We start from the raw sequence: 12,514 nt of genomic DNA on the forward strand, positions 1-12,514 counted from the left end.
AGTCGGAAACGTTCCAAGTAAAAATAATTTAGCAAAACAGCTTCTTAGAAAAAAAAAAAAAGAGAAAAAGAAAAAAAGAAAGAAAAAAAAAAACACCCCACACACGCTAACCTTGAACTGGAAGAAGAGACCCGCAACCGGTGGGGGCCCGCAACAGGGCGCTCCGGGCCCCCTGCACCGTCCAGTGGTCCTGCCCATCGCCTTCCCCAGGGGGGAACCCAGGGCGCGTCCTGGCCCTGCAGGGGCGCACGGGCGCGCGCAATGGCACGGATGCGCGTTGGCACTGGCGCGCGCGCGTCTCCCCGGGGCGGCCTGGGTTTGGTTCAAGCTACTGGGGGGCGGGCCCCCGGGGTGAGGGTCCCCCGGCGGCGGCAATTACCGGTTCCAGGTGCTGCGGTGGCGCCCGGCGGAGCCCGAGCGCGAGCGGTCCCCGCGCCGGTGGCGGCTGCCCCGGTCCCGGCTGCCGCGCGCGCGACGCGCCCGGCGCTCCCCGGCGCTGCTGCGGGAGCGCGAGCGCGAGCGGGAGCGGGAGCCGCGGCGCGCGCGGGGCTGGGCCGCGGGGGGCGGCGGCGCCGTTGGCTCGGGGCTGGCGCTGCCGCGACCCCCGCGGCGGCCCCGGCGGCGGCGCGGGCTGCTGCCGGCCCGCGAGCGCTTCTTGTGCGCGCGCCGCTCCTTGTGCGCCCCGGGGTGGCGCGCCCGGCTGCGCGCGCGGGGCGGCTCGGGGGTGGGCGCCTTCGCGGCGGCGGGCGCGTCCCGGGGGTCCCCCCCGCCGCCGCTGCCACCCCGCCGGGCCGCCCCCGGGCTGGGCTCCCGGTTGCATTTGTCTTGCTCGAGGGCGGCCGCATTGGAGGCGCGCGCGTCTCCGCCCGGCGCGCCCGGCTCGGGGTCCCCCGCGGCGGCGGGGGGCGCGGGCTTGGGGGGCGGCGGCGGCGGGGGCGCGTTGTGCGGGATGCAGGCCAGCACCCCGGGGCCGCGCTTCTCGGCGGGGGTCCCCGGCGCGCCCCCCGCGGGCTGGGCGCCGGTGGCGTCGGCGTGCGCGCTGCGGGCGTGGGCGTGCGCGTGTCCAGCGCGCGTGACGCTGTGCAGGATGTCCAGCACGGGCCGCAGCAGCAGGTCGGCGTGCGCGGCGCCCAGCTCGGCGGCGGGCCCCTGGGGGTCGGCCGCCTGCTTGCTGAGCAGGATGGACAGCAGGCGGCCCCGCAGCTCGCGCTCCCGCCGCTGCAGGCCCAGCGCGCGCTCCTTCTCCTCCTCCACGCGCCGCAGCTCGGCCGCCTGCACGCGCCGCCGCTCCTCCAGCTGCTGCCGCCGCTGCTGCTCGTCGCGCCGCTCCTGCTCCTGCTGCTTCGCCGCCTGCGTCCGCGCGGAGGGGACACGGGGGGGGCGGTCAGCGCCACGGGGGCACGGCCTGCCCCCCTCCGCAGGACGCGGGGTCCCCCACACCCTCTCCGCAGGGCACGGAGTCCCCAGAGCCTCCTCTCTGGAGAGCACAGGGACCCCAGGCCTCTCCGCAGGGGACAGGGTCCCGAGGCCCTCTCCATTGGACACAGGTCCCTCAGACCCTCTCCACTGGACACAGGTCCCTCAGACCCTCTCCATTGGACACAGGTCCCTCAGACCCTCTCCATTGGACACAGGTCCCTCAGACCCTCTCCATTGGACACAGGTCCCTCAGACCCTCTCCATTGGACACAGGTCCCCCCACGCCCTCTCCAGAGGGGACAGGGCCCCCCACGCCCTCTCCATTGGACACAGGTCCCTCAGACCCTCTCCATTGGACACAGGTCCCTCAGACCCTCTCCATTGGACACAGGTCCCTCAGACCCTCTCCATTGGACACAGGTCCCTCAGACCCTCTCCATTGGACACAGGTCCCTCAGACCCTCTCCAGAGGGGACAGGGCCCCCCACGCCCTCTCCATTGGACACAGGTCCCCCCACGCCCTCTCCATTGGACACAGGTCCCTCAGACCCTCTCCATTGGACACAGGTCCCTCAGACCCTCTCCATTGGACACAGGTCCCTCAGACCCTCTCCAGAGGGGACAGGGCCCCCTACACCCTCTCCATTGGACACAGGTCCCTCAGACCCTCTCCATTGGACACAGGTCCCCCCACGCCCTCTCCATTGGACACAGGTCCCTCAGACCCTCTCCAGAGAGGACAGGGCCCCCCACGCCCTCTCCATTGGACACAGGTCCCCCCACGCCCTCTCCAGAGACGACAGGGCCCCCCACGCCCTCTCCATTGGACACAGGTCCCTCAGACCCTCTCCACTGGACACAGGTCCCCCAACGCCCTCTCCAGAGAGGACAGGGCCCCCCACGCCCTCTCCATTGGACACAGGTCCCCCCACGCCCTCTCCAGAGACGACAGGGCCCCCCACGCCCTCTCCATTGGACACAGGTCCGTCAGACCCTCTCCATTGGACACAGGTCCCTCAGACCCTCTCCAGAGGGGACAGGGCCCCCACGCCCTCTCCATTGGACACAGGTCCCCCAACGCCCTCTCCAGAGAGGACAGGGACCCCCACGCCCTCTCCATTGGACACAGGTCCCCCAACGCCCTCTCTAGAGAGGACAGGGCCCCCCACGCCCTCTCCATTGGACACAGGTCCCCCCACGCCCTCTCCAGAGACGACAGGGCCCCCCACGCCCTCTCCATTGGACACAGGTCCCTCAGACCCTCTCCACTGGACACAGGTCCCCCAACGCCCTCTCCAGAGAGGACAGGGCCCCCCACGCCCTCTCCATTGGACACAGGTCCCCCCACGCCCTCTCCAGAGACGACAGGGCCCCCCACGCCCTCTCCATTGGACACAGGTCCGTCAGACCCTCTCCATTGGACACAGGTCCCTCAGACCCTCTCCAGAGGGGACAGGGCCCCCACGCCCTCTCCATTGGACACAGGTCCCCCAACGCCCTCTCCAGAGAGGACAGGGACCCCCACGCCCTCTCCATTGGACACAGGTCCCCCAACGCCCTCTCTAGAGAGGACAGGGCCCCCCACGCCCTCTCCATTGGACACAGGTCCCCCCACGCCCTCTCCAGAGACGACAGGGCCCCCCACGCCCTCTCCATTGGACACAGGTCCCTCAGACCCTCTCCACTGGACACAGGTCCCCCAACGCCCTCTCCAGAGAGGACAGGGCCCCCCACGCCCTCTCCATTGGACACAGGTCCCCCCACGCCCTCTCCAGAGACGACAGGGCCCCCCACGCCCTCTCCATTGGACACAGGTCCGTCAGACCCTCTCCATTGGACACAGGTCCCTCAGACCCTCTCCAGAGGGGACAGGGCACCCACGCCCTCTCCAGACGGGGGCAGGGTCCCACCAGGCCCTCTCCAGAAGAGGAAAGGGTCCCCCAGGCCCTCTCCAGAGGGGACAGGGTCCCCAGGCCCTCTCTGGATGGCACAGACCTCGCAGACCCAGCGACCCGGTGTAGCTCTGCGCCCCCCCCCCCCACCCACGACTTAAAAACAGGGAGAAGGCAGGGCCAGGAGGGTGGGGCGGGGCCAGAGCGAGGATAGGGGCGGGGCCAAAGGGCAGGGGCGGGGCCACGGCGAGGATAGGGGCGGGGGCGGGGCTGGCGGTCAGGGGCGGGGCTCCGGAAAGAAAGAGCAGGCGCCAGGACAGAGGAGGATCCTGGACAGGGAGGCATCGGAAGTGGACAGCAGGGGTGTAGGGGCAGGAGAGTAAGACCAGGGCAGACAACGGGCAGGCACAGGACAGGGTCATGGACTAAAGGGCGGGGCCAGGGGAGGAGGGCGGGGCGAAATGCAGCAAGGTAGGCGGGAACACGAGGGCGGGGCCAGGCGGCTGTGGGCGTGGCCAGGAGAAAGGACGGGCAGTCGGGCTGGTGTGGGGCGGAGCCAGGCATGCATGGGCGGGGCTGGAGGGCTGTGTGGGAGGGGCGGAGGGCCAAGTGGGCGTGGCAGAGGGCCCAGTGGGTGGGGCGGGAGGGCAGGTATGGGCAGGGTGAGGCGGTCTGGGAGGGTGTAGTGGGCGGGGCCAGTGTGGGAGGACGGAGTGAGTGTCGGGACCAGGGCAGCATGGGCGGGGCGGGAGGAGGCAGTGTGGCAAGCGAGGGGGGGGGGGGCGGTTATGCCAAGTGGGTGGAGCCAAACCAGAGTGGGTGGGCGGGGCCAGGCCTAGTGGGTGGGGTTATGCCTTGTGGGCAGAGTAGAGGGCTGAGTGGGCAGGGCCAGACCAGCGTGAGTGGGCGGGGCCAGGCCTAGTGGGTGGAGTAGAGGGCCGAGTGGGCGGGGCCAGATCGAGTGGGCAGGGCCAGACCAGTGTCGGTGGGTGGGGCCAGGCCTAGTGGGTGGGGTTATGCCTTGTGGGCGGAGTAGAGGGCTGAGTGGGCGGGGCCCGATCGAGTGGGCAGGGCCAGACCAGCGTGGGTGGGCGGGGCCAGGCCTAGTGGGCGGAGTAGAGGGCTGAGTGGGCGGGGCCGGATTGAGTGGGCAGGGCCAGACCAGTGTGGGTGGGGTTATGCCTTGTGGGCGGAGTAGAGGGTTGAGTGGGCGGGGCCGGATCGGGTGGGCGGGGCCAGGCCTAGTGGGTGGGGTTATGCCTTGTGGGCGGAGTAGAGGGCTGAGTGGGCAGGGCCCGGTGGGCGGGGTGGGCAGGGCCAGGCCAGCATGGGTGGATGGAGCCAGGCCGAGGGTGGGGCATGCGGGCCAGGATGCAGGTGTGGGCGGGGCAGAAAGCGGCGTGGGCGGGGCTGGGCGTGCAATTCATGGGCGGGGCCAGACCAGCGTGGGTGGGCGGAGTTATGCCTAGTGGCCAGAAGGCCGAGTGGGCGGGGCCAGGTCAGGGTGGGTGGGTGGAACCAGGCCGCGGGGGGGTGGAGCAGGCAGGCCAGGCTGCAGGTGTGGGCGGGACCTGGATCGTGTGGGCGGGGCCGAGGGCCGAGTGGGCGGGGCGTGCGGCTGTCCTGGGCGTGGCCAGGGCCGGGTGGGCGGGGCCGAGAATCGCGTGGGCGGGGCCGAGGGCAGAGTGGGCGGGGCGTGCGGCTGTCCTGGGCGTGGCCGGGGCCGGGTGGGGCGGGGCGTGCGGCTGTCCTGGGCGTGGCCAGGGCCGGGTGGGCGGGGCGTGCGGCTGTCCTGGGCGTGGCCGGGGCCGGGTGGGCGGGGCGTGCGGCTGTCCTGGGCGTGGCCAGGGCCCGGGCTCACCTTGGCGCGGCTGAGCAGCTCGGCCACGAGGCGGATGGACTGCAGGTTGCGCTGGGCCAGCAGCAGCTTCCGCTCCTCCAGGCGGATGCGCTCGTGCAGCTGCCGCTGCTCGCGCGCCTGCAGCCGGTCCAGCTGCTTCTGGCTGCGCCGCTGCTCGCGCTGCCGCTGCCGCTGCTCCCGCCGCCGCAGCTTCTCCTCGCGCCGCCGCTCGCGCTCCTGCTCCTGCAGCTCCTTCTGCTTCCTGCGGGGGCGTGGGGGGTGGGGGGCGGCTGGATGGCGGGCGCGGGTCCCACGACCCCACGGCACGCACGCACACACACCCCCAGACACAAGTGCACGGCAGGACACGCGCGCAGCACGAAATGCAAACACAGGCGCAGAGCAGGACACGTGCACACACACAGCAGGACACACACACAGGCACACAGCACGAAATGCAGACCTACACAAGTGCACGGCACGACACACACACGCACACAGTATGAAATGCACAGACACAGGCACACAGCAGGACAGGTGCACGGCAGAGCAAGCACACACACACAGGACATACACACAGGACACACACACACACATAGGCACAGACCATGACATATATACAAGCGCACAGCACGACATGCAGACACAGAGACACAGACACACAATGACAAGCAGACAGAAACATAGGCACAGAGCAGGACACACAGACACACACACACAAGCACACTCCACACACCATGAACACACCAGCACACACACTGCACACACACACACACACACGGGGACAAACCCCACCCCCGTGGACAGACACAGTGTGCCCTGTGGGGAACCATCCGGAAGGTTCCAGAAGGTTCCGGCAGGTCCGGTGTGGGTTATAAGACCGTTTCCAGGGGGCATGTGACTGTTTCTTGGGGCTCCCAGAGCAGGAAACACCTGGAGACTGACAGACACACACACACACACATACACATACACGCACGTACACACAGGCACACAGTATGAAATGCAGACACAGAGCAGGACACACGCGCACACACACACACACACACACGTGTGCACAGAGGCACACGCACATAGCAGGACACACAGACACACAGGCACACACCACACACCATGAACACACCAGTACATGCAGCCACAGCCACACACACACACACCCACACACACACACAGACACCCAGGGAACCCCCATCAGCTGATACACAGGCACAGCCAGGGCCGAGGACAGGGGCACAGGCACAGACGCACAGGCTCAGCGTCCAGACACAGTGTGCTTTGTGGGGAACCATCATGGAAGGTTCCGGAAGGTTCCGGCAGGTCCAGTGTGAGGTTATCAGACCGTTTCTCAGGGCCACATGATCATTTCTTGGGGTCCCCAGAGCAGAAAACACCCAGAGGCAGAGAGACAAGCAGACAGAAACTGAAACAGAAACACACCCACCCCCACACCCAGAGGCATACAGTACGAAATGCACAAACACAAGCGCACCGGACAGGTGCACGGTAGGACAAGTGCGCACACACAAAGAGGACACACACACACACACACATACAGCATGACACGCAGAGACAAACACGGGCACAGATCAGGACACGCACACAAAGTTGTGCACAGAGGCACACAGCAGGACACACACACAGGCACCAACCACACACCACAAACACACCAGCACAGACAGACACACACAGGGACAGACGCACAGGCTCAGCATCCAGACGTAGTGTGCCCTGTGGGGAATTATCCGGAAGGTTCCAGAAGGTTCCGGAAGGTCCGGTGTGGGTTATGAGGCCATTCCCAGGGGCCAGAGGACCCTTTCTTGGGGCCCACCGAGCAGGAAACGCCCAGAGACAGAGACAGGCAGACAGACACAGACAGAATCTCACATACACATACACACACACACACACACACACACACAGAGGCACACAGTATGAAATGCATAAACACACACAATTGCCCTGGACAGGTGCTCATATACACCAAGAGGACACACATACACACACGCACAGGCACACAACATGGCATGCAGAGACAAACACGGGCGCAGAGCAGGACAAGCACACACAGAGTTGTGCGCAGAGGCACACAGCAGGACACACACACAGGCTCAAACCACACACCACAAGCACACCAGCACACGCAGACACACACAGGGACAGACGCACAGGCTCAGCATCCAGACGCAGCGTGCCCTGTGGGGAATTATCCGGAAGGTTCCAGAAGGTTCCAGAAGGTCCGGTGTGGGTTATGAGGCCATTCCCAGGGGCCAGACGACCCTTTCTTGGGGCCCCCCGAGCAGGAAACGCACAGAGACAGGCAGACAGACACAAACAGAATCTCTCTCTCTCTCTCTCTCTCTCTCTCTCTCTCACACACACACACACACACACACACACACACACAGAGGCACACAGTATGAAATGCACAAACACACACAATTGCCCTGGACAGGTGCTCATATACACAAAGCGGACACACATACACACACGCACAGGCACACAACATGGCATGCAGAGACAAACACGGGCGCAGAGCAGGACAAGCACACACAGAGTTGTGCGCAGAGGCACACAGCAGGACACACACACAGGCTCAAACCACACACCACAAGCACACCAGCACACGCAGACACACACAGGGACAGACGCACAGGCTCAGCATCCAGACGCAGCGTGCCCTGTGGGGAATTATCCGGAAGGTTCCAGAAGGTTCCAGAAGGTCCGGTGTGGGTTATGAGGCCATTCCCAGGGGCCAGACGACCCTTTCTTGGGGCCCCCCGAGCAGGAAACGCACAGAGACAGGCAGACAGACACAAACAGAATCTCTCTCTCTCTCTCTCTCTCTCTCACACACACACACACACACACACACACACACACAGAGGCACACAGTATGAAATGCACAAACACACACAATTGCACTGGACAGGTGCTCATATACACAAAGCGGACACACATACACACACGCACAGGCACACAACATGGCATGCAGAGACAAACACGGTTGCAGAGCAGGACAAGCACACACAGAGTTGTGCGCAGAGGCACACAGCAGGACACACACATGGGCACCAACCACACACCACAAACACAGCAGCACACACAGACACACACAAGGACAGACGCACAGGCTCAGCATCCAGACGCAGCGTGCCCTGTGGGGAATTATCCAGAAGGTTCCAGAAGGTTCCGGAAGGTCCGGTGTGGGTTATGAGGCCATTCCCAGGGGCCAGACGACCCTTTCTTGGGGCCCACCGAGCAGGAAACGCCCAGAGACAGAGAGACAGGCAGACAGACACAGACACAAACAGAAACACACAACACACAGAGAATGAAATGCACAAACACACACAACTGCACAGGACAGGTGCTCATATACACAAAGAGGAGACACACACACACGCACGCACGCACACAGACACTCAGGCACAAACCAGACACCACACCAGCAGAGACACACACACACACAGGTACAGATGCACAGGCTCAGCGTGGCCCTGTGGGGAACTATCCGGAAGGTCCCGGAACGTTCTGGAAGGTTCTGGAAGGTTCCGGAAGGTCCGGTGTGGGTCATGAGAGCGTTCCCAGGGACCTTTCTTGGGGCCCCCCGTCCGGCCAGGCCTCCGCGCACACGCCCAGCCCCGCCGTGCCCCCCCCGCGACGCACGTCTCCTGGGCGCGCCGGCGCTCCTCGGCCTCCTTCTCGCGGCGCTTCTGCTCCTCGCGCTGCTGCTCCAGCTCCTGCAGCTTCTGCCGCTCCAGCTGCCGCTTCTTGATGGACGCGTCGCTCAGGTGCTTCGTGGAGTCGAACGACACCTGCGGGGAGGGACCCAGGGAGGCCCGGTGGGCGGGGGCCGGGCCGGGGCCGGACCCACCCACGCGCCTGCCCGCCCCAGCACCGGGGCCCGGGACGGACACACACACACAGACACACACGGTACCCGGAACACACACACACACACACAGCATTCGGGACACACACACAGACACACACGGTACCCAACACACACACATACACACACACACACACACACACACCACACGGCACCTGGAACAGAAAGCACACACACACGGACACACCGGCACCCAGACACACAGACACACACCAGACACACACACACACACACACCAAAAGGCAACCGGGACACATACAAACAGCACCCGAGATACACACCAGACACACACGAACACAGCACCCGGAACAAATACCACACACACACACACACACACACACGAGTCCTCGAACACACCCCCCCCCCCCCGCACACACACACATACATAAACACGGCACCTGGGACACACACCACACACACAGTATCCCAGGACACACACACACAGAGCACCCAGGACACACACCACACACACACACACACACACACGGTACCTAGGACAGACAGACACACAGACACACACACGACTCCTAGAACACCCCCCCAAAAACACACACACATAGTCTCACACACATAAACATGGCACCTGGGACACACACCACACGCACAGGACCCAGGACACATACACACACGGTACCTGAAACAAACAGACACACACACGACTCCTGGAACAACCCCCCCCCCACACACCCACACACATAAACATGGCACCTGGGACACACACCACACACACAGCATCCAGGACACACACACACAGCACCCAGGACATACACCACACACACAGTACCCAGGACAAACAGACACACAGCACAGCACACACAGCAAACACACACACACACACACAGATACACAGCATGTGGGCCCGACTGAGGGCCCAGGACACACAGCACAAAGCACAGCACCCGGGCCGAGGGCCAGGGTGGCCCCGCAGGGCCCCAGGTCTCTGTCTCTCTCCGTCACGGACACACACACTCACCACACACAACACCTGGGATACACCCCCGCCCCCCCACACACACACACGACACCCAGGCCCCGACCAGGCCGAGGGTCCCCTTGGACTCCTCCGTCCCATCACGGCCAGGACGAGGAGACGGGACGTCCCCGGCGAGGGTCCGTTGGAGGCCGGACGCCTGGGGGTTCCACACGGCACTGGAGCGGAAGGTCCTGGAAGGACCGTGGACCGCACCCGCGTGCCGTGGGCGGCCCTGGGGTGTCTGCCTGTGCCCAGTGCGGAGCGTCCCGCCCATGTCTGCATCTGTCCGCCCGTCCCGTTCGTCCGTCCATCCTTCTGTCAGTCCATCCATCATCCATCCGTCCGTCCATCCCATCTGCCCGCCCATCCATCTGTCCATCCGTGCATCCATCCGTCCACCTATCCGTCCTTCCATCCATCCACTCATCCACCCACCCATCCATCCATCCATCCATCCACCCACCTGTCCGTCCGTGTCCGTCCATCCTTCCGTCCTTCCATCCATCCGTCCATCCATGGATCCATCTATCTGTCCATCCATCCGTCTGTCCATCCGTCCGTCTGTCCATCCATCCATCCGTCCGTCCATTCATCCATCTGCCCGCCCATCCATCTGTCCGTCTGTCCATCCATCCATCCATCCATTCGCCAACCCATCCATCCATCTGTCCATCTCATCCGTCCGTCCACCTGTCCGCCCATCCATATGTCCATCCATCTGTCCATCCATCCATCCATCCGTTCATCGGCCCATCCATCCGTCCATCCATTTGACCACCCATCGATCCATTCGTCCATTCATCCGTCCATCCATCCACTCTGTCCCGCCCATCCATATGTCCATCCGTCTGTCCATCCATCCATCTGTCCGTCCGTCCACCCATTCATCCGTCCATCCATCTGCCCATTCGTCCGTCCATCCATCCATCCCGCCATCCATCCATCCGTCCGCCTGTCCATCCATCTGCCCATCCATCCATCCATCCACCCACCCACCCATCCATCATCCATCCACCCACCCACCCACCCACCCATCCATCCATCCATCCATCTGCCCCATCCGTCCGCACCATCCATCCTCTGTCCATCCGTCCGTCCATCGATCCATCTGCCCATCCATCCATCCATCCATCTGCCTGTCCATCCATCTGCCTGTCCATCCATGCATCCATCCATGCCTCCACCCACCCATCCATCCATCCGACCATCCGACACATCCATCCATCCATCCACCCACCCATCGATCCATCCATCCATCCATCCATCCATCTCATCCACCCACCCATCCATCCATCCGCCCATCCGTCCGCCCATCCATTCATCTGTCTGCCCGCTGATCCACCGGTCTGCCCATCCATCTGTCTGCCCGCCCGTCCATGTATCCGTCTGCCCGCCCATCCATCCATCCGTCCGTCAATCCATCCATCCCTCCGTCCATCCATCCGTCCGTGCATCCGCCCGCCCGCCGGCCGGCCCCCCGGCCGCTCCGGACCGCCCGGCGTCCGACCTTGATGTTGCAGCGCGACGGCTCTTGCCGTCCTCGCCCTTGTACATGAGCTTCATGCAGCGCAGGGCGCTCATGGCCTGGATGAAGCCGGCGTACTCGCAGTACTGGATGTAGGCCTCGAAGTTGAGGTGGCCGCCGAAGCTGAAGGTGTGGAAGCTGCGGCCGGGTCATCTCCTCGCGGTAGGGGTCCAGCATGGGGATGTCCACGTGGCGGATGGCGCCGAACTTCTCGAAGACCTGCACCAGCACGCGCTCGCTGGGCTTCTCGGCGCCCGGCTCGCGGGCCGCGAACCACTTGCAGGGCAGCCCCTCGAGGTGGATGGGTGTCGGGCCGCTCGCCGGGCAGCGTCTCGTTCATGTCCTTGGCGTCGCGGAAGAAGGAGTCCCAGTCGTGGCGCGTGGGGAAGTCGATCTTGAACTCGGCGGCCCGCACCCGCAGGATGTCCGAGAAGCCGCTGAGCTTGATGGTCTTGCCGTCCAGGCAGGCCAGGAAGGCCTTGACCAGGCCGCGGTTCTCCACCTCGCCCTCGAAGCGGATGAAGTCCATGGTGCTCTTGGCGATGCGCAGCGTGGAGAACTGGTGCTGCTGGGACCATGGCCTTGAGCCGCTCCATCACCTCCCAGTTGGAGATGGACTTGCCCCGGCTGCTTCAGCTGCGGCAGGCGCCACGCTGATGGTCATCTTGGTGATTGGGCTTCAGGTACAGCCCGTAGGGCGGGCACAGCTCCACCGCCTCCGACGTGTCGTGCACGATGGTGGCCGCCGCCATGGCCGGCGCGCCTCCTGGGCCCTGCGGGCGGCGGGCGGGGTGGGGACAGCGTGCTCACCGGCCGCCCTCCTCCCCGGCGGGCCGGGGGCCACTCTCGGGGCTCTCCTCCCGCCCCCCGACAGGCTGGGTGGGCTTTCCGGAAAGCCCGGCCCTGCCCCCCGTGGCACCCTAGGGACCTGCGTCCCCTCCTAGGGACCCCCCGTACTCGCCCAGGGACCCCC

General features: G+C 65.0%; 1 protein-coding gene across 1 annotated transcript; it reads right to left on the reverse strand.

The window, feature by feature from the left end:
• Positions 1–375: 375 nt before the first annotated feature.
• AKAP17A (A-kinase anchoring protein 17A) lies at positions 376–12,293 on the reverse strand. The gene is given in 11 exon segments (XM_056109609.1): positions 376–1,350; positions 5,173–5,413; positions 8,818–8,966; positions 11,524–11,541; positions 11,544–11,687; positions 11,689–11,844; positions 11,846–12,112; positions 12,114–12,164; positions 12,166–12,186; positions 12,188–12,217; positions 12,219–12,293. Coding segments are annotated over 11 exon segments (2,127 nt in total).
• Between the last annotated feature and the right edge of the window lie 221 nt (positions 12,294–12,514).

Source organism: Sorex fumeus, unplaced genomic scaffold (assembly GCF_029834395.1).
Source record: "Sorex fumeus unplaced genomic scaffold, SorFum_2.1 ptg000328l, whole genome shotgun sequence".
NCBI classification, from domain to species: domain Eukaryota; kingdom Metazoa; phylum Chordata; class Mammalia; order Eulipotyphla; family Soricidae; genus Sorex; species Sorex fumeus.